This window comes from Anas platyrhynchos, chromosome 2, assembly GCF_047663525.1.
Source record: "Anas platyrhynchos isolate ZD024472 breed Pekin duck chromosome 2, IASCAAS_PekinDuck_T2T, whole genome shotgun sequence".
Lineage (NCBI taxonomy): Eukaryota > Metazoa > Chordata > Aves > Anseriformes > Anatidae > Anas > Anas platyrhynchos.
In genome coordinates, this window is record NC_092588.1 from 131,371,230 (window position 1) to 131,395,145 (window position 23,916).

General features: G+C 34.6%; 1 protein-coding gene across 6 annotated transcripts in view; it reads right to left on the minus strand.

The window, feature by feature from the left end:
• The window catches only part of PHF14 (PHD finger protein 14), a 163,511-nt gene that overhangs the window by 76,498 nt on the left and 63,097 nt on the right, over positions 1-23,916 (minus strand). For 5 of the 6 annotated variants that reach the window (XM_072033614.1, XM_072033612.1, XM_072033613.1 and 2 more), the window contains exons 15-16: positions 20,742-20,792; positions 20,444-20,565 (exon numbers count right to left, since the gene is read on the minus strand). In XM_072033614.1, the coding sequence (XP_071889715.1) occupies positions 20,444-20,565; positions 20,742-20,792 (173 nt within the window). Of the gene's footprint in view, positions 1-20,443; positions 20,566-20,741; positions 20,793-21,261; positions 22,113-23,916 lie in introns of those variants that run through there. The other variant, XM_072033617.1, reaches the window with a different exon arrangement.

Genomic DNA, 23,916 nt, shown 5'->3' on the forward strand with positions numbered 1-23,916 from the left:
AGTAACAAGTCAGCATCTATTCAGGCTGAATATATTCGTATCCATGGGGATTATCCAACAGTTGTAAAAGGGACGCCTGCTACCTCTGTCAGTCTCCTGTGTAAGATCTAAGAAACATCATGGCAATCAATACAAAAAATGCTAAGACATTACCATCTTGAAGAGCTAAGGTGTGCTCTTTAAAAAAGGGCAGTAAGTAAGACCTAGAAAGCCATAGGCTGGTCAGCCTCACTTCTGCCTCAAGAAAGATCAAGGAGCATGTCCTCTTAGGATATGTTTTCAAATACGTGAAGAACAAGAAACTAACCCAGAAAAGTTATTTAAGATTAACCAGAGTAGACAGGTTAGTCATGCTTGATCAACTTTCCTTACTTTTCATTGATGAAATGATTGGCAATGTGAATGAGGGATGAGCAGTGGTGGTAACATACCAAGTATGCACAGCATAAGGCTTTTCAGCCTCCTAAGCATTTGCATTACTAAGTTAAGTACAAGGTTGGATGCATTGGTTGAAAAACAGCTGGACTGCTGGGGTCAAAGAGCAGCAGACAATGAATAGCTTGAGATCTGGATAGTGTCCATTAACAGACAAGCTACCACAGGGATTGATTTGGGGGCTAACAGACTGCTATCTTTAATAAAGATCACCATAATGAGACAAAATTCACCCTCTGCAAATTTGTGAAACGCAATAATTTAAGAAGAGTGGTTGGAACATTGAACAGTAAAGTTTCAATCTACAATTTGCTCGAGAAACTTGAGGACTAGATCAGTAGAAAACTGTGAAGTTCACCAAGAACTGTGAAATTTTGCATTGCAAGAGAATAGCCCCATGCATCGGACCAGACCGAGAACCAACTGTCACAGTCACAGGCCTGCTAAAAGAAATCGGGAGTAAATATAAAACTCTGTATGAGTCAGCAAAAGTGGAGTCAGCAAATCAAGGGAGGTTATTATTTCTTTCTACACAGTGCTAATGAGACCGAGCTTAAAATACTGTAACCAGTTTCAGGCCACCGAAATCAAGAGTTGGTAAGAAAACGAGAGTTCACTTAATACCTACCAAGATGGCAGCTGGGACTACAGCATACAACCTGAAAGGAGAGGCTAGGGGGATCAGACACCATTTAGTCCTGAAGAGAAGACACCAAGGGGTGAGGCAGGGGGATCAAAGTGCAGTCCACAACCCCTCGAAGAGCAGTTACAACGGCAGTGCAGTCAAACTCCCCTCAGTCTGACCGATGTCACATGGGTTGACTGACACAAGCTTGGGAGGCTCAAAGGGGTCATTAGGAGAAGCTTCCTTGTTACAAAAAGTGAGGTACTGGGAGAGCTTATGCAGTGAGGAGACTTAAGACTCAGCTTATCACAAACACAGATTACCTGCCCTGCTATTCGTAGTGCTCCCTGAAAGGAAGACAAAGCTATAGGGCCACTACATGTCCTTCCCACATTTAGGAAGAACCCTTCCCACATTTAATGGTCCTTCCAAACCATTACACAACTACCTTTCTCTCCTTTTAAAGTTTAGTTCTGAATAACCTAACAGAATAATGATTAGGCAAAACAGTTTTAGCTCTCCTGTGCAGTTTGAGATATTAGGTCAACATTTTTGCATAGGAAATTTGTCATCGGTGCCCCTAATTACCAAACCCAGGAGCTGGCCAGCACTGTGGTGACCTTGGTTCCTCAACAACAGCATGGGGTCAGAAAGAGCCTGCAGACCTACAAGCTAGATGGGAAACAGTCAAGCAAGAAATTATGATAATTTGTTCTCAATATTCTAAGCACTTTCATTTCAGGTGCTGGAAGAGTAATCTCTACATCTGCCATAACTTCTAAGTATTGCTGACTCCTACGATCAGAACAGCAAGCAGCTATGTTGAAAAAAATTGTAATGCTCAGATTCTGGGTCAATAGTGGATTTCTGTCAGTTACAATGAATAGCAAGATTATTTTTTTTTTTCCACAGCCCTCTTGAAGATAGCATCTGACCATCCACATGCCAATACTTGATTTCTAAGAGGTGTCCAAGACTGATTTATAATCAGTTGCATTTTGCAAAAGTAGCAAAATACTGTGCCCCTGATGCCATCCTAAGCTAAGATTCAAAGGTACTTGTACAATAAAGGCCTTTTTCTTTGATGAAAAGCAATTTTATATTCTACTGAAACCTATGAAGTATAAACATTTCACCAAGTAAAAGCTGAGAAAAGATTGTGTTAAAACCTTAAAAGTTTAAGTTGCATAACTGTGAGCATACCTAAAGCATATTTGTAGCCATCAAAAAAAAAAAAAACTAGTATTACTTGTGTATATTTATATTTACAAACCTTCAATAAAAAAAAAAACTTACATATGAAATGGCCTAACTAAAAAAGTTCCTACATGAATTTACAAACAAAATACGAAGTCAGAAAAGTATGGAAAAAAACAATGTATTTGTTTGCTCACTTGCACAAAACACACATATACACTTTTCTGTATTTTAAAATACACATCTTAATACTGGGAGGTTTTTTGTTTGGTTGGTTGGTTTGGTTTTGTCCTTAAAAGGCCAGAAAGTTTTTTCAAAATGCCCAGATCAATACAAAATTGGCTGACTGATGTAGAAAGACAAGATTGATATAGAAAACCTGAGATGTGTTTCGAAGTACATTTGCTTTACTTACAATGTACATTTTTCACAGATTTCCTATTATAATTTCTCAAATAATTATTTTTAAATATTTGTTTTTAAAACTTTCTAAAAACAAGTCTCTGAATGAATAAGAACTAAGAATAGAATAAGAAATACACAAAACCCTTAGGAATTACTGTTCCTTTTCAAACTATTTCTGCAGCATGCAATAATTAGTTATTAGTTTTTCCAAATTAAGCCATAAGTTAACAAATATGTATAAACAGATACATTTACATTTATGTAAGAATCCAGTTATATACAAAAGAATCATACATTGCTTCTGAAAAGAACTATTTACAACAAAAACTGTTACGTGTCACATAATATTCTGTGCCACGGCTGAAGATTCAGATGTCATCCATAAACCTTAAAAGCAATGACAAAGACTACTTACTTGTCTTAAATGCTAATAACTAACAGATTAATGCTAATAATTAACAGATTCTCTATGTACTGCACATATATTCTCTATGCACAATATATCTCTATGTGCACAAGTAATGCACAATAATTCCCTATGTAACACTCTACGAAAGCGTACTAAGAAGCAGAGAGTTGCAGAGCGTCTAAATATTACATAATAATTTCTAAGAAAATGAAAACAAAATCAGTGAAATAATACCATGACATACAATATAACACATATACCTGGTTTCCCTCAAACAAGATAGAAGGGAACCTCTGACAAAATTATTTTATTATGACAAACAGGGAAGTCAAAGATTTTTTTTTCAGATTTTTTAGCAATGTTATTTGCATTGCAGTCTTGAATATTACTTTCAGTAGGTGCATCAACAACATTGTGTAGAGAAAGCATGAAGTGTAGTTTGTTTCAACTGAATCAAAAGTTGCAGTAACTTTTTTAGATAAAAAACTTTATTAAATATTAAATTTAGATCTATTTTAATATATACTCTCGTTATGTTATTTCTTGTCAGTGAGGTCTCTAAAAAGAAATATAAAGCAAAACAAGTCAGTAGGGTGAACTGATGGCTCACTCAATGCCATGCTGGGTACAAAACAAATCAAATTATTTTTCCATTTTACCATTCCCCTAAGCTTTTATTACTACTGTGGTTGGAAACTTTCAACCAGATCTCTTGCAAGTACAGTTCCCTCTGAAACATGCCAACAAAATCTAATATTCAGTGGAGGCAGAAATTGAACTGCTTTTTAATTAGTAACAGGCTTGAGTGCCTTACTAATAGTGAACCAATACATTTCTGTCTTCAAAATATGAATTTGGGGACAAAATATGAAATAAGATCAGGTGTCATTCTGCACAACTTAGGACAGAGCAAATCTGGCCTTTTGCCTTATCAATGGTCCTGGTTAGTCTGTAATGCCTCTGTACCCCACTTTTCCTTTTCACTATTTTTGTTTCCTCTCAAGAAGCAAACACCACAGACTGTGAATGACCAGTTGGAATGATGGATATGTTAAAGGTAAAAATAATGGATACAAAGAAGTTAAAGAATTTGACCTGAAGAAAACTATTAAGTGCTTGAATCTGTGACTGTGATAAACTGATTTCTGAAGTCTCTTCTTTCTCACTTATTTTTTTGGGAACAGAGGAAAATGAAAACACCCCAAATGAGGCCTAGACTAGTCTATCTAGTTTTGAATTCATTGGTCAAGACAGACAAAAGGTACTATGTAACATCACAGAAAGTATATAAAAACCTGGAGACACAGAAACTCAGCCCAAAGGTTGTTCATGGAGGACAATTAATCGATATATATTTGATTAGTTAAATCATATACCTAACATCTTCCTGGATTCCGAAGGTAGTGTTTCTAAGTATGCAAACTGAATACATTATAAGTAATTACATAAGCTATGCTAATTATGGTTTAGCACTGGCTTTTCATTAATGCTTCCTGTGAGGTGTGTTTTTTCTTGTTCTTCCTTTTAAAACACAAGCATTTTCTTGTCCAATTAAGAGTTTTACTAACATTTTGATCAATCAGGAAAACACAAAAATAAAAAAACAACAAAGCAGCAGAATCAATCTTTTTCTATTTGGTGTACTTTAGTACATAGCAAATTTTTCAAATCATAGAGCGATATACATGTATATGAACATAAAAAACACCATAGAGGCCTCCAAGTCTAGCTTGTATTCTACGCCTCTCAACTTGTAAACAATTTTGGTAGAAATTATTTTAAAACAACAACACTGCACATGCTGATATTCAAATGCTACCACTAGGAAGCCAACAGGAAGGGAAAAAAACACCTTGAAGGAGGCTTGGGGGTGAACACGTTCTTCTATCAAAGAGAACTTTTATAAGTAGAATATTTATCCTCTGCCACATAGACCAGTAAAGCAGCTGAAAATATACCATTTTTTCAGTCATCCACTGCCCATCTCGACTCTGATGACTCTACCATAGCAAACCTCTCTCTCAACATAAGCTTCTTCTGCATGACTCCCTCTCCCAAGGTCTTTCAACAGTTTCTGGACCTCAGTACCTCTCCCTCTTCCGACCATGATCCACGTAGTTTTCTTTCTCTAAGCAGCCCAACCTTTTTCTTTCAAGCCGTGGAACCTAAACATTTTGTATTTTGCTCCCACCATGATCCATCTCTGCATCCAGCAGTGGGTATCACTCTTTTTTCCAAGATAACCACAGCTCAAGGATTCATCTCTCTATGACCCAAGGCCATGTTTTCTAACAGCATATCTGCATGAGCATTTGGCTTTACCAAGAAAACAAGTTAAAGATGTAAGAGTATAGAAGTCAAACTGCTAGGTAAGTAAAACATTTCATTGCATCTGTTGATTTAAAATGGTATACAGTACGTGACTCAATAAAACATAAATAAAAACATGAAAGCCATGAGAATGCAATGGAGAATCTGAAGACACCAATTCAGCAAGATCAGAATCAACCTGTTCCAAGGAACAACAGCAGCTGGAACATCTCCACCTTACCAATGGCTGCCTATCATCGGATGTCTGCAGTGGGTCTGATACTCACACCAAAACTCGGCCCAGCAACATGCTAGTCCTCACCATATGTAATCACACAACTGCAATCACATATGTTATGTATATCTATGCAAACGCACAACTGCAATCATCTATGTGACATATACCCTGGCTGCATCTGCATATGATAAAAGACGACAGAAGTGACACAGCAGAGGGCTAGCTACACACTGCCCAAGTTCACTGTCTCCTCTTATTCTTCTTGTGTACCACCTATCCACTCTGCATCTGAATCAAGCAGACTTCATGTACCAGTCACTGGACCACAGTTAGGCCGTCTCACATAATGCTGCTCAAAGCACCACTGACAAAAGATCTAAAAAAGAGCTGTAGCAAGGCTCTGCTAGTTCTGAGGAAACTGTTCCTCTCACAATATTCCTAAAGGCTTCCAACTTTCCAGACTGCATCAAATTGACACGGATGTATTTCTTTTCTATCCTTGGGAAAGAAAGGGAGGTCTCTGATTAAAAACTTCACAATTCACTTTTCTCCTTAAAGACCTACATGCATATTTGTTGTGCAAATATGGCACAACATATTAGGAACAACAGTAACAACCTGGGAAATCCAATGCACTTGCCCAAAATATCAGAACCATTATCATTAACATTTTTCCTGAAAAGAGGCAGTGTATCAAGGGTACATGAGAAATATGGAGAATTTTGAGTTGGAATGATTAAAGTATTACAAGCAGTAAGAAACAGAAAATGGGGTCTGGTACTGCAATTGCCACCACTGCCCAGCATATCTAACCTTCATATGTACCAGTGCCAGCTGCAGACCTTCAGAGTAAGCTTTGATGTGGTTCAGTCATGAACATTTCATTTGAGCATTTCACCATTCTTTTTTGCTGCCTGTAAGCAAACTCTTTATAATTCAATCGCTGTATAGAAGTATCCTGTGCATTATTCATGATTCTTGGCAAAAGCAAGTGGTTAGCTTCCACTGTTTTAGAAACAAAAATAGTAATGCGACATTAAGTTGACAATAATACCATTTTGAACAGTATCCCTAACATATAAAGCCCAGCAGCTTCACGTAAACATTTTTGCATATAGTAGGCTGAGAAAGAGTACTTCAAATACTTTTAATATGAATGGAAATACATTGAAAATACTGTGCTGCTTGATTTCAGAATTTTATCAATCTTCATTACTAAAAAAGTAATTAGTATTTCATATACATTTGTTATATATGAAATTTAAGACATAAAAATGAAGAGAAATGAATTTTTCCTAAAGCATCTCATTAAACAGTGAAACTAGTTTTGTATGAAAATGAAGATAATATTTTCATTAGAACAAGACAGAACAGGTAGAACAACGTACACAAGTAATTAACTGAAGTTTCAAAATAAAAAACTGGCCTTTAAAAAAAATCAAATCTTATGTGATTTCTATGGGAAGAAGTACCAACTGAAAAAAGAGAGAATAAGTAACAATTACTATAAACTTTATCCACATTTCCTCTCCCACAAGATGCAAAACACATTGTTATGAACACCCAGCAATCAAACAAACCGACACAGGCTGATGTGCCATCTTCTCCATCTTCTTTCAGAGAAGAATTGGGATGAAATGACGGTACACAGAACACAGGAATGCCTAGCAAACAGTTTGTAATCAACTATGCTGACCACTCCACACACGTGTACACCCAGATATGCTTATCAACAGCCTACACACAGATACATGCTGCTACATACAGGGTGAAAATGAGGCCAGAATAGTTTTCACACACCTTAGGAATGAATGGCTAATGAGCACACACTATTCAGATCAAGTCTTCAAGAAACTATGATTTGTATCAGCAAATCATTTGTATCAGCAATCACCCCTCACAGTTTGGGGTCTTCTGACACACCACAGAAAGCCAGTTCACCCAATCCCACCTTTGTTTGCAATAAATGGGGGAATCCTATCTCTGAGCAAGGATGACAGGGGTATGGTTTACCTTTATGGACAATTGATAGATGTTTTTTCCCTCTACACCTGAAGCACCAGTTCTGGGCTCCCCTGTACTAGAAAGGCGATGGGCTTACTACATTAAGCCAGCAAAGGGACGATGAACATCAAAGGGACTGGAGCATCTGTCATACGATGAAAGGCTGAGAGGGCTGGAAGTGTTTGGTCTCAAGAAGAGAAGGTTCAGTAGGGAACTCCCTCTAGTATTAGAAGCATTTTTTTGTTGCTTGTTTGTTGGTATTTGGTATTGTTTGTTTTGTTTTACCGTGAGAAAGGTCAAACAGAACAGGCTGCCCAGAGAGGCTGCAGAGACCCCAGCCTTGGAGGGATTCAAAACCCAGCAAACCCCTGCTTGGGGAAAGCCGCTCCAGCTGACCTTGCTTTGAGCAAGGGGACTGGGAACCAGCTTTAGAGGCCTCTGCCAATAGCAGCTATTCTGTGATTCTGCCTTGAATAAAAGCAAAAGTGGTTCAGATGAGCCTTTCAGAGCTAAAGAAAATTAGAGTCCTACAGTTTACTTATTGTTCTTTAATGTGAAAAACTAAGATTACCACAGGAGTTTTAAAAGCCCGCAGGTTTTCTTATCTCTTTTTCACAGCTAGAGCTATTAAAAGAACTGTCAGTAGGTACCAGCAGACGACAGGCTGTTTTTATGTAAATTTAAACAATTTTACTAAGACTGGTTGCAAAGTAACACTTTTTTTCCCATTTCATTTGCTTTGTATATTAAGATATTAAACTGCTGCTTTCCCACTTTTTACATACCAGTAATGGCACAATCTTTCCAAAATGCAGAATGTCAATTATCACTGGATTGATTCACAACACACAACTGGACTACTAAAACTGGCACTATTGATTTTACCCATGCAAAACCTAAAACCTTACCAGATACAGCATTTTCTTTAAAGTAGACATTAAATACTTTTTTCCTCGGATGCTTAACATCCCTCCACAGACTTCTACATTTAACAGTTACAAATTAGTCCTCATCAAGCTAGAAAAATCTGGAAGTTGCTCTCTTTTCCTCTCATTTAATGTTAGATAGTCTTCAAAACTTAAGCTAATGGATTTATAAATAAGGTTATTCCTGATGCAATTTCTCATCCTGTCATTGAACCCAGTTTGTTATTCTTTTTGAACATCTTCAAAATTTATCTATTCTTTTTCAGCATTACTTTCTTGGTCACACTGTGTATCATCCTCAAATACCTTCATCCTTCCTGCTCTGAGTCTCAGCATAGTCAAATAGTACTGCAAAAACACACCCCATTAGAAAGTCATGACCAAAACAGTCTCTAGACTGGAAATGAGAAGTCCACTGAAATTCTAAATTTGACTTTCAAGTTCATAGAGTTTAAACTTTTTTATTATTATTATTACTTTAACTGCCTTTTACCAGGCATAAGCCACAAGCCAGCGTTCCCATGTGGTTCTGCTGATCTGCATGCTCTGCACTAGATGGAAAAATGCAGACAGGAGTCTCATCCATTCTCTTTTATGTTTTATTTGCCTTAATTGCTGAGCAGAGATGGGATATTAAATAAGTGGTCCATATCACGAGGTCCAAAGAGACTTCCATTTTGAGGCCGAGAAAGGCATAATATAGGTATACCTATGAAACAGAAGATTTAATTCCTCTCCTATATTTCCCTAGGTAGCAACATCAGGACCAGGCATAATTTGTCTCTGAATTTTAGTAACAAGAACATTTTAGAAAGCTCTTCAAATTCATGAGATTTTTAAATCTAAGGATAAACCTCGGCTGCCTTTTACACTGAAGCATGCACTTTTATTCATACAGTATTTTCTTACCAAATTATAATCAAGCTTCTGCTATGCAATTTTGGTGCTGCTATTGCCAGCTTTTATTGCTGTATTAAATTGTTAGCAAACAGCTAAAGGCTGCCAAAACAATTTAATCATACCTATTTCATTTTTAATAGTCTTTTGTAAGGAACAGCTCTGAAATTATTGTTTAGATATTATGGTCAAATAAATGGCAACAAATTTTATCAATTATGTTACAGCTTTGGGATTTTTGCAATTAATTTAGGAAATTCTACAAAATGAAGGCTGTTAGCTATCAGTCCACTGGTATCACTGAATTATATTTGTATTTACTTCTCTCTATTCCAGCTAAAACTGAGCAATACTTCAAACTTTTAAGTACCAGTACTGCATTCCCGTTTGACTATCACTACCATTTCAACTGCCTCTTAAAACCAGAAACGCCTCATCAAATGTGTTTTACCATATGTGGGATGCTGAAGGTTTCATAAAGTCCTGAAAGTGCTATCAGATGCTACAGGGCTTTTGTAAGACACACCCCACTATTCAAACCCAAATGTACATAATAACTTATAAATAATAAAACTTTAAAATAATAAACTTAAAATAATAAAAAGTTCAGGGTTAGTTGTCCCTGTACACTTTTCACTACAAATCTTTAAAATACATAAATTATTTCAGTTTTAGATTTTAACTTAATGTTTCAGATTTCAAGTTGTTTTTTTTTTTATTTCAAATGAAAAACTGAAGTTTCAGCCCATAAATGACTGAAGATTATTTTGACTTCTTGTCAACTCCAGCATGTCTTCTTGACCAACCAATAAATGATGTGACAGCAAACATGTTCCAACTTCTTCTCTCTCTCAAGTGAATCTCTAAATTCATTTCTAGTGCCCCCTAAGGGAAACATGCAATGATACCAATAATTAACCAACACATTAAAACTGGATGGGAGAAGGATAAAAAGAAATTAAATGCCAAGCTGTGTTTTAGGAGGATAAAATTGTACACGATGCTAGATATAAGCAAGGCTTTTCATCAGTTCTGAAACAGGAAATCAAAAGCTGCCAAAGGATGCAAGAACCGTAGCTTCAAACAAGTAATTTTTCCTGTCCAACCACTCTTACACGTATTACTTCAGATGTAGACAAGCTCTTGTATGATATCAGTGTTTTCCCAATCCATACAAACGTAGCCTTTTCCAAGCGACAAATGCTGACCTTTCAGTGTGTTACGGTTGTTCATACTTTGCTCTCTTCTACAGCAATTTCTAATAATATAAATCAAAAATGACATACAGAAATAAGTGTACTATGCTCTATAGCTGATGTGTAAGGTCTCTGTGATAGCTAATTAGAAAGGATGCTTTGCTGAATTATCATACTTCAAATGCAATTACTGCAGAGCACCAACATAAATTAACCTTACAGAACAAGGCGTTCAATACTGTTGCTGAAGATACATACATTTCCCTTCCCCCATAATCAGTAAAATACAATATGAGAAACAATGAACATCTAGAATGGCTTTGTTTTTATCTTCAGAAGAGAATAGTGATTTCTGTAATAGAATTCAAATGCTTGGCCACCCTTCTTCTACTTTCCTAACCTAACTTTTGTTTCCTTTTAATGAGAAAAGGGAAAGTCAGCAAAACAAAATGTCACCATTAAATCATTTCACAGCATTTTGTGTCAGAAATGTAATGGAAAATGCGCACATCACAGGAAAGGTTACTGTTCTTCCAGAACATCTTTTCACTTGGTTCAAGGCACATCCCTCTACATAACTGTGCAGACACTACTGATGGTTGTTCTCCCTGGGCTTAATTTGGCAGTTGAAGGATTGTGGCATTTTCATGGAACCACTGTGTAGTGATTTTAGTGGTTATCTGGCTGAAAGTGATGCTATGATTTAGAATAATTTCTCTATTTACGTGCAATGGTAAAAGTCAGTTACGACACCATACTCCAGTGTTAGCTTATACTTTACTGCACATTTCCCTTAATATGGCATCACATCGGAACTCAGAGTCAGAAAGAGAGCAATTTATTGTTTGTGTTCCTCAACAGTAAACTACGTATGGGATAAAAAAGCATTGTTATACTTAGTTTAACTGACAATTCTGAGAAAAAGAATAAGAAAATTGTTCAGCCAGTTAATCAAAGAACTGAAAATTAATTTACGCTTGACCTTTACATTGTTACAACCACTGATATGAAAAAGAGAACATACCCGTATTAGTTTCTGCTAAAAGTCTTTAGATATTCTTGAAGCAAACAGAAGTGTTTTGTTTTTTTCTTCCACATCCTTTCTATAGCCTTTCTTTTCAATGCTAAGTGAACCTACTAGGCATTCCTCAATATGAAGCCAAAGAGAAGCTTGAAAATTTAGCTGCAACCATATTCAAGACAGAATGGCAAAATTCTTGAATTGTATTTTTCTCATCTTCTTATGACAGCAATATGCAAAGAACATTTGTTCAAATTACATGACTTCTAGACAAAGAGCAAGTATAAAAAATCCATTTGAAGGTAGACATTTAGAAAAAAATCTGAACAAGAATGAGATTGTTATAAAGTAATGACGTGCTACCTGAAACACTCAGTGATACTGAATTCCTATTTTAGTATGGAATTTTGTCGATGGAATTTTGAATGGCCTTAAACAATTCAGACATAAAAACATTTTTTACTGATATGAGAATATAAAGGAAACACAAAGTGATGTCAGTAATAGTGATGATCTCAGTCACTCCAAAGAAGTTAGTTTTATTAATTGTAAGGCAAAACAAAAACCTGAATCTAGCCTTGGATACGGTACATGACAGATGTTTTAAAAGAAAAAATAATCACAAAAGTTATGTAAAAGAAAAACAACAAAATGAATAATTACTTTAGTCTAGATTATTCATTCTATAACTTCAATGGCTACAACAATATGGAACCAAAGTTAGACCATCGACTATAGACAAAATTAAAAATGTAACTGATACAAAAACTATGCTGAAATACAGGAACAATGCAGACACCTAGCACTCTGCTCCTTTTCACAAAAAGCAAAAGACGTTCTATAAAAAGATTAATATACTTGTAATATTCTCAAGTTCGTCTTTAACAGATTTTATATGCAATTATTTCAGCTATCTTAAAGTTTTATTACAAAAAATTAATTTCTCCTGTAGCATATGCTACAGAACAGCCATCTTTACCAAGTACATCATGATGCTAAACAGGCATTGCAGGAAGAACTTTTTTCTTTTTCTTGTCTATGTTTTTAAAAGTACATTCTCCAGTGTGCAGCTCTGAAATATAATTCTGAGGCTACAGAATTATTATGCTAAAAAGAACAATATTACATATACAAGTACATTACTATCCACAGGTATCCGAAGATTATCTCAGTTAATAACACCATATGGAAACTCTCAATTTAGTCCCAAATTAACAACTGCATGCATTTTTGCTCCATTGATTTATTAATGAAAATTAGCACTATATGATACTTTAATCATGTGAATACTAACTATGGCTGATTTTTAGAAAAGTGACTCAAAACCTTTAAGCTCCCTGTACTTTTAATGCCTCTTCACATGTGAGTTTTTTCAGTAAAGCTTTTCACAAATGAGCTTTTTTTCTCATTTTACATCAAATTTTGAATACTGTAGATGAAGTTTTTGCACCAGTAGTTCAGGCCTCCTACTATCAAATCCCACACAGATTAATTAACTACAGATCAAAGACCAGTAAAAGTAATGGACAGCAGTAACAAAAGTGAGTAACAAAACAAAGTACATACCAGTAAGAATTATTATTCTGCATATTAAGATTTCTTACTCAAATAGTTCATAATTAACGTTACAGTTCGGTGAATAGATATGTAGAAAACTGACTCTCTAAATGCTCACTTCACACTAATTGTTACAAATCAAAAACAATGCTGCAACACAGTGTTTAAATGGTTATTGTTTCCTGCCATTGTCTTCTACCACATTATTTTAATACCTGAACACAAACGTTTTCAAGCTATAAATTACTGAAGTGTTTTAGTTTCATGGCTTCTGTAGCAATGGCTCAGTTTAACACTGCAAAACAACTGAATTGATAAAGAATTTGATATTTGTTTTCTGAGCATCTTGTACTATGATGTGCTCTGATATGAGAACCTTGCTGCACTCAAAGCAAGCCGTTTGGACAGAATGATGGAACAGCTGACACACTCAAATACCAACTGAATTGGATGACTTGATAAAAGTTTGATGTTGTAAGAAAAAATTCTTAAGAGTACCTGCAAAAATAAGGAGCTACTGACCCTATCAATATACACTTAGATCTTTTCCAGCCATCATAAATTACTGATAAAACTAATAATTACTAATACTATCTGGTAACCACATTGGGAAATCGTTTGCTAGGTCATCTGCCTCCCCTTTGCTGTTACAGATAATGAAATTCCACTTTAAGGAAACAAGATGCAGAGACAGTAATTTTAATCTTCTGAAAAAAAAAAAAAAAAAAAAAAAAAAACTCATTCAGGGACCTTCTTTTCTGGAGAACAATCTGCTGTACGCAATGAGTGAATCAGGAGAGCCTCGCTATTACATTTTTTTATTTTTATAAATTCTTCTGAATTTTAGGAGTTTGAGAAGAAAAAAGGTATGGGAGGGGTGCACATATTTCCTAAGGCAACAAGAAAAATAATATATAAACCCTAAAATTCCTAGCTGTTCTGGGAACAGATGACAACTGCCAAATATAGTGTAAAGCTCTGAAGTACAAATACATGATTGCAGCAGAGACTTCAGGAAGCAGCTGTAACTGAGAGAAGGAAAAATATTTATGAAAAGTCAGTGACCAAAAAAGGTAAAATATTGTTAGTAGAACAGAGACCATGCCTAACTTTTAGAGCACCACAATGCCCCAGGACTTTTTTTCTTTTAATTAAAGTGTTTGCCCTAGAACACTAGCTTACTGAAAAACAAAAACTGTATAAAAATCTGTGGTATTTCAGTTTGAATAATGTCTTTTGTGAAAAAAAATAAATGCACACTTCTCATTATACATATTCTCTTGCTATCTAGCATAAAAAGAACTACTTTTTAGAAGGCACTAGAATGACGTGACAGGAAAAATGATGCAACAGGTAACTTGAGCAATTAGAAAAGTTAATATGCAGAATGAATCCCTGAAAATTATATAGTGGAAATAAACTACAGTATTGAATACTGAACTTCCTTTCATTTAGGTGGTTCATTCCAGTAAAACAATGCGTTTATAACCCTCCTTAAAACCTAAGACTATTGAAAACTGTGGCTGAATTAACTAATATTTTCCTTCTAATTAATCTCTTCATTAACAGCCTTAAACTATCGTAAATCATATGCTTTCATTACTGTGATAGATTGTTAATCTTGTTGCAGTGCAGTTAAAGTAATTAATAATGTGCTTGTTCTGAAATAAACTTCAGCTAATGCAGAGCTTCAGAGCCGGCAGCTAACAGCTAAGGAACAAAACCTTAACTCGGAGGCTGATGTGCACCTCAGCATGGAAAGGAGAGAAATAAATAGGTAAAGATGCACCTATGCAGGACAAATGCGATTAAGAAAATGTGGAGAGCAACAGTTTCAGAGTAAAAATGTTCTGATTCAGATGAACCTTTCTAGAATATACTTCCTTTCAAATACAAAACTAAACTAAAGGAAATCACTTTGTGGAGCTAAGGACTCATTTATTGTGTGACTTGGTGACTCTCCCGTATTTGACAAACCTCCTAGTCACTCTTACCAAAGAGATATTTTTTTTTTCCTTCAGTAAACATGCCAATGCATATGTCTTCATCTGTCTTCCTACTACTCACCTTCCTCATTCCAACCTGCCTTGATAGGTCTGCATGTGCAGAACATCCTACCTAGTTACATTCCCCGAAATCCTAAGTCTTGTAGTTTACATACTTTCAGATTTTCTTTCTTCCAAGCAAGCATCTACATTAAGAACAAATACTGTATCTATGCTTAACAGTTTGCCTGACAGTTTTACACTTCTTTGAATACAATAACCAGCATTTAAATGTGTGTGGTTTTTTTTGAACATCTATTCCATATTCATTCAAACACAACCTTAGACTGTATTACCTTCCCTGTAACACTCTAGTTATAACTTTGCCTCAGTTCTTGCAAATCAAAGCAAATGATAAAATCTAACTACTGCCAAAAAAAAAAACAAAAAAAAAAACAAACAAACTAGACTCTACTGACAGTAAAGTATAAGTCAAAACCACAAAACTAAAAACACATATTATACACTTGCTCTAAATTGTGGGATAAAGATATCTAACACTTTTTCAGATTATTTCTTTAAACTAGCCAATGCAACTTCATGATTTTACCTCATACATAAGTGTTCTAATGTTATTCTACTTTTCTCAAATCTAGTGTTTAGATATCAATTTTATCTAATGCACGATATTCCCAAATATTACCCAAAGCGTATCTAAAACCAACAATTGAAGCTATGGTATTTTTTTCTTAAATAGTAGCAGTTAAATGCTGCATTATTTTTTGAGAGGAGGTCACTTCTTTAGAAGTGAAGTCATTTAAAAGTCTTCCCTTGAAAGATTTAAACTTAGATTGTTTTGTGGACTCTTTTATATTCTATGTATTAAAGTAATTTTATATTCTATGTATTAAAATAAAATACACAAATCATCTTAATGTTGTTCTTTTACAGAAACAAAATAGACAGCAATACTATGCTAGAAGCACTTTGTGCATACTGTGGTACAATTACTTTCTCACTCTGGAGAACGGTGAAAAATGGAAGGCAAGCATACTCAACCATTTTAAACATACTTCATCTTATCCCCGTTTCTACCAAACATGGTTAAATTCTCAAGGGAGCTCTTGGACAGTATGATAAAGTTTTTTTACATTACTGAGTTATTAACTTCATTAATAATAATAATAAAAAAAAAAGAGATACTTAAGAATTAAACAACTCCTTTGCAAGATCTATCATTCAGTGACTGTAATAAAGCATTCAGGAAATTGAGCAGTATACTGTTACAACTAGTCTCTGATTTCTCAGTGCTTTAGTTTTAAGTGTCCCCTGTAACTTCTTTTACCGAATTCTTACCTCCTTGTAAAAGTGCCATGTCTCCATGCCTTGCAACAAATCTATCTGTATCACATATAAAGTATTTTTAAACCCCTGTATCTTACTACTCTTCTTCTCAAAATTAATTTCATTTGAGTAAAAGATTATTCAAAATTCACACATCTAATCAATAACATGGTTTCGGTACTGTCATTTATTATGTTACAGATTAGACTTCCTCTTACTGAAGTGAATGTTTTTAAACAACTTTTCACTGTCCAGCTAACCTTGTAAATCTTGACTGTTCCACTGATCTTGTAAAAGGTAAAAATTACGCAAGTAACTCATTCAATAAAAAACACATGTTTTTGTTAAATAAATTATATAATCAATATATTCTAAATTTTTAAAAAATGTTACAGAAGGATTACAAAGCTCATCCACTTGCTTTGCAGACAAAGCCATGATATCTTTACAATCAGGTATAGTGGATGCTGCTGTACTGAAGCCATCTATATATAAAAACTGACACCAGCGATTAAAGAACAGTCTTGGTATTTCTATAAACTATATGGCAACTATTAACAGACATAGAAGTACTGACACATTGACATGTATCAATACAGTTTTAAAAAGCTAATAAATATGGATAGTCTAACATTAATTACTTTTTTCCACACAAAACTATAACTTAGGCAAACTTCAGCTAATTAATGCACTATTATAGTTTATCAAAATGAAACTTGCCTTTTTAGGAGTAATTTTAAAGCACTTTGTAGGCAATTATTTAAAGATTTGCATGCATACGAAAAACAGGTTAAATAAAGACATAGATAAGAAACAATCCTTCAGCTATTCACTGCTGCAGATAAAATGGGAAATTGGGATCAAAAAAAATGAATTTCCATTAGTCAAACAGTAATAACTGGTTGAACAATTTAATATTTCGTATTCCAGATTACTAAATACTCATCTTTGTTCAAGAAATTTATTCAGTAATTTACCAGGAAACCTCACTGAACTGTAGCTGATGAAAGACTGTGCTAGCATATTAGTAGCCAGTAAGTGTCTTATTGTTCAGACACCACTTAATTTTAAACAGGTTCTTCTTTTATAAAGTCTTGAACACAAAGTGCAAAAGGCTTAATAGTAAGAGGCTGCAGTTTTGAATTACCTCACAAACCTCCATGTGTGACAAACAAAGCAATTTGTGTTTTGGACAGTGGGAAGATGGGGAGTGTGCAGTACTGCAATCTTTGAAATAAGAGAGGTAATTGCTTATTTTCCTCTAGTACTTGCTCAGTTAGCAACCCAAGTGAGACATGCATGTAAATTTTTAGAAAACCACATTTCTGAAAAACTGATTTTTCAAGAGTCATACAACCAGCCCCATCTCAGGTAACACACATCAAGAAAAGCTAGAAGGGCCCACCATCAAGATTATTCCTCAAATCTGCAGCTTCAGCAGTGGTACATTTTCAGCAGTGGTACATTAGTGTTCAATTTTCACATTCAAAAAAAAAAACTTCTATAACATCCCCCCAAACCTCCCTTAGTGGCAGGAACATGGGAAAATAAAAAATAAAATCCAGGAATTGCAAAATATATGTTGAATGAAGTGTAAAGACGACGAAAAATTATTAATTAATTGTTTTCTGAGAAACATTTGGCTTTAATAACAAACGGATCAGTGCCAAACAAAACTGATCTGGAAAAAAAAAAGAAAAAAAGTTTCTTTCCCCTCCTAAATATCTCTTCCCTTTAAACTTCCATTTAAAATAACACACTGTTTGTGCTATTACTGAGGAGTTCTGTATGATGGTACAGGTGTGAGAAAGGTGGTTTCTCTTCCTTTGTGATAGTGTAAGAGAAAAATGGATTCTGTAAACTTTCCCTGACATACTAACAACATGGATCACACTCCTCCACAATTTTGGCTACATAGCAGAAAGCCTACATAGCTAGCACATTATTAAAGTCAGCAAATTTACTTTCATCAAAAGAAATAGTTAGTTACACCCCCCACAACATCCTAAATAGTTTAGAATCATAAATGTACACATAAAATCTGCTTCCATAAGACTTTAAACACTGTGGTCACCTAGCTTGGATAAAGCTGTTGCTTTGTATATGAATTATGTGAAGAAAAACATTTTTTTAATTGATAATCTTGTTTTAAAACTAAGAAAATAATAAAAGACCTTGGAAAATATTTTTCAGAGAATCAAAAGCAAAGGATTAGAGCATATGAATCCTTTTTTTCCTCCCATACAGGATGACTAATTTGCTTCCAAGACTAATTATGAGGATTGTTTAAGATAGAATTTGTTGGGTCCTGGCATGCAATATGCTTCTTTTTTGTCTGTCTGAATTACATGCATTACTAAAATCTCTTCATGTAGCCAACAAGACGTACCACTTATGTTCTGTCATACTTTTAATTTCAACCTAAATATCCAGTTGGGAAAACCATTTCCCCATCTTCTTTATATACTCAAATCTGGTTTTCAGCACTTACAGAAAAAGCCTGAAGAAGAAAACTAATTCACAGCGCTTTTTACATTAAGGCACAGTACGTGTTCCCCGGATTCCTTCCCACAACAAAATAGCCTTCTTTCACCTTTTATTTCTTGCCAACTGTTCTGAGAGTAAGGCTGAAGAAAGCCCTTTTTCTTGTCATGGGCAGTTAAAAACTGTTGTCATCAATTGCCATCAGGGTTACTGTGTTAATAATCACTTAATACTTGGCAACTCTATTTCAGTCTGGTCCTGGCCAGGGACTAGGAGTCCTACTGAGCAGTAGTAGGTTGTCCATGTATAAGTTACTGATGAGGTCCTAGCAATACCCTGCCTTCAATTGGGGAATAAAAAAAAAAAAAAAAAAAAAAAAAACAATCTGGCACACAACCTGTGAAATTGTATCAGCTTCTATGGTACATGATACGCTGTAATTGATACATAAAATAAGCTGTTCTGAGCACAAAATACCCGTATCTGGGGTACATCCTAATTCTAAAGCTACGTTTAGCCTGCATATATCATTGATTCTGACTTTTGCCATAACTGATTCCTTGGAAGAAATGAAAACATGTATTTTGGATAACCCTTCTAGTTAAAACAACAATTATATCTGCACTAAAGAGATCTTTTCCATAAAAATCTAACTGAAGCATACAGGGCCTAAAGACAAATGCTATTTTTAATCTAAATTTATTATGAGATCATTTTAATGGATGTTCAGTAGATTCAATTAGAATCAGCTTTCTGGTTGCTAAGCTCCATTATTCTTCTTTCTAGAACTCTGAGCAGTTTATACAGCTTCACAAAGAGGCCAGAATGCCAGATATAAAGTAAAAAACAGCAAAAGTTGTGGTCAACGGTAGCTATTCAATAGCAGCTATTCTACGCTTTAATTAGATTTCTACACCTACTAAGACACCATTCAAAGTTTTTTTTCCACCTCTGTTTCAGATAAGAAATATGATTAGCAAACCCTTTTATGATCTGTATTAATAGAGGTAGCATTAACACATTTTTAAAAGCATAAATTACTCATAATCCACACTTCAGCTCATAAAATTGTTGATGATACTAATTTAATTACTTTTAGGATGGTCCTGTAGTTTTAATGTCATTAAATTGCTGGTTTATCTTTCTGACCTACTATAAAACATTGACAATTCACCCTGACAAGAGAAAATTAATTCTTTTGTGTTAGAAAAACAGATTACCTTGGTTATTTACATCTTAATCCACAGTGTAAATATGTTTGGCAGGTCAATAAGTGAATTGAGTTAATGTTTCTGAACTAATGTTTCCCTAAATACTTTTTTATAAACATATTTGCTTCGTTATAAATATGATGACAAATTGATGAAGATGGAACTTTAATCCCTCATAGGGTCAGATCATCAAACCTACCTGACTAGATTTTCATTGTCTCCAGTCCCTTTGCACGTAGCACATTCAGTCCTTAAATCCTCTGACTTGGGCTTCTTTTGCAGAACAGACTGCCGTTGTCGTCTTTCTCTGGGAATCCGTTCCTGCCACAGCAGAAGGCAAAAGAAAGGAATGGGGGGAAAGGAGGGAAGGAAAGCAAATATTTTCAATTATAGTACTGAAAGTAACACTTCTACCCAAAGTTTAATTTATTTTTTTTGTGAAAGTGTTTAAACAAAACAAAACAAACAAACAAAAAAAAACAACACTATATTCCAACCTCAGGTTTTTCTTCCTCGGGCACAAAGCTTCGTTTTCGTCCTCTAGTTCTCTGGAAGAAAATACATTTAGAATTCAATACAAAGTAACATGGAATGCTTTTGCTATTTATTAATTACTCAGAACTTCAACAAAAACAGGGTATCATTTAAAGCACTAACTACAGAACCACTGTGAGACAACTACAATAACAGATGATAGAGAAACACCTTTAGATTCTGGATATAAATACACAAAACTAGCCAAAAGGTAAATATAAATACTTTTGTTATTATTTGAAATCCACAGCACTGTCTAGCTTATGATTTCTTAAACTTTTCACAGAGAGGGTGGTTGCACACTGGAACAGGCTCCCCAGGGAAGTGGTCACTGCACCGAGCCTGACTGAATTTAAGAAGAGATTGGACTGTGCACTTAGTCACATGGTCTGAACTTTTGGGTAGACCTGTGCGGTGTCAAGAGTTGGACTTGATGATCCTTAAGGGTCCCTTCCAACTCAGGATATTCTATGATTCTATGACTTTTTTTTTTTTTTTTTTAATACATAGCAATTTAATACCTCTCAAAAGGTGAAAAAAAATAGCAGACAAAAAATCTTAAAACAGCTGTAATTAGTTGGACTATAAATGAAATTCTGAAGAAAGTAATGGTATCATGATTCTCTCAGGGTCTTCTTTGAAGGGGATTTCATAGTTTCATAGTAAGACTGTCTGGTATTTTTATATACAGTTAAAAGTATTTATACTGAAAATAGAGCTGCCACTTCAACAGATATGTACCTCTTTACATAAGATTTTGATCTGCTCAAGTTAAAAAAAATACTGTTTCCAAAAAAAAAAAATCTGCTTTAAAGCAAGAGTCAATTCTGTACTAGAATGGAACTTCAAGGCTAAATGAATGGAAAACACTCATCTATTTTGTGCCTTCTTAGAGCAACATTTCAATTATCATTGAGATTCTCTTTCACATTTCCTTAGGACAATGCCTGAAAAACTGTAAGACAGTAGGAGCCTTAAATACCTGCAAAAATTACTCCCCCTCTTCCCCCCCCCCCATGGACAAATGAAGATCTACAAACTGGAATATTCTCATATTCCGAGTCCAAGTTTGCAGCTGTGTGTAGTGTGTTTAAGACAAACTTCATAACAAAATCATGAGAACACTACAACCACATGAAACCATATTCCAAGTCATTGTCCAGATATTTCACAGCAATACTTTGCCCATTCAATATATAAACATACATTTAATACATTTTTAGTAATACAGTCATAATTGAGGTGTACTACCTTCCACAACTTGATTTCATGACACATTTTTCTTTTCCCTTCTAATATGTGTTAAAATTAGACGTTGAGATTAAAGATGAAATCTAAGTGTAAGAAGACAGAAGAGTTCAAAATCTACTATTAAGTATAAATTGTTTTTCTAGATCACTATTACTGGATTATGCACATCTACACCATCTTTTCCTAGCACGCTGACATATATCCTCCCTATACAAAGGAGCACAAACAATGCAAATCTCCTTAACTCCCCAAACAACGTCTTTTTCACTAGATTACACATACTTCTGGGTTCAGTCAAGGGGAGAGGAAAACAATGAGAACTTATGGAGAAAAGTATCAGCGAACACTCCTTGCAGTTGTTTTAATGAGGCACTCAACAGATACCCAAGAGTTCAAATCTGGAAGAACCAATTAGAAGTATCTGAACCATTAGAAGTACCTGAACTTATTAATGTAGTATGAGAGGTGTTAACTAATATCACATATAAAAACAATTATTGCAAGAAAAATATTTTCCATCTTGAGTGTCTATTAATGGCCTACACATCATCCACATGCTATAAATATCTCAGTCACTGTAAATTAAAACTAGTTAAAAAAAAGTTTGATCAGACATCAGTACACTGTCAGCTTTACTACTTCCAACCTCTGGTACTAGGTTACAATGCCATAACACTTACTAACTCTAGTAATTTTAAGCCATGTAGACACCACTGAATGCAAGATTTAATCATGAAAGGTTAAAAATAAGTAGGTGTAGAGTGCATGCCAGTAGATGCATTGTCATAGTCCCATGTTTGGGCAGGACAATAATGCATGCTTTTTACAGTCATAGTAATGCCATCTTGAAAACTGATACATAATTTAGAAATACAAATAACAAATTATTTTTTACACTAAGTGGAAAAGATTGCAAGTTAATAACTATGTTTTAAGAAATGACGAATCATATTTGAACTTCATCAAAATGGAGAGACAAGATTAATAAATAATTTAGTTACCTTTGCCAAAAACAAACTGTTTTTTATCTGTCTGCTATATAATGTGCTATATAATGACAAGGTATGTCACATTAAATTCTACTTGCATTATGCTTCCATTAGGTTTCTAAACCTTCATACATACATTGTTTAACAATCACTAGAAAACAAACATTAAAATCACTATCTTTGATGTACACATTTGTAAGGTATTTTGTGTTTTTAAAGTAACCAATTTTTACATTAATGTTTTCCCAAAATATTTTTCATGCTTAAACAAATTTGCAATGCTGAGTTCCGCTAAGAATCATTATACGATTGTCAGCATTCACAATGAAAAATAACATCAAATTCACAACTGAGAATGAAATCATCTGTGATTTCCAATAGTAGCCTTCCAGTAATAAGGCATTTTACATTTGTACAAATGTAATTTTACATTTATTTTCACTAAAGCTACCTTACAGGTTCACAGAAAAGAATTAGATAAACATGGATTACTTTGCCTAGTATTTTTCATTACTGGTTTTGCCATGAAATTTCTATATTTGCCTTTTGAAATACTTTGAATAATTTCTATTACTAATGGGCAGTATCAGATATTACACGTATCTGCATGTACTTGCCACAGACAACTTAAAATTTAACATTTCTTAGAAAATAAAAGCTTAAAGGACCACTGTCATAGATGTCTAATGCTAAATTTTACAGCTACGACAAACTTGCTCATATTCAGAATTCATTTGGAGACAGAAATGTTAAGCCACTATAAGATGCCTACAAATGCAGTGATTTTTTTTTTTTAAATCAAAACACCAGATAACTTAATACTCTACAGATTCCTTCAATTTAGGACTTCTCTATATCATAAAATGGAGCAGGCTATGTTTGTGAAATTCGTCCCTCC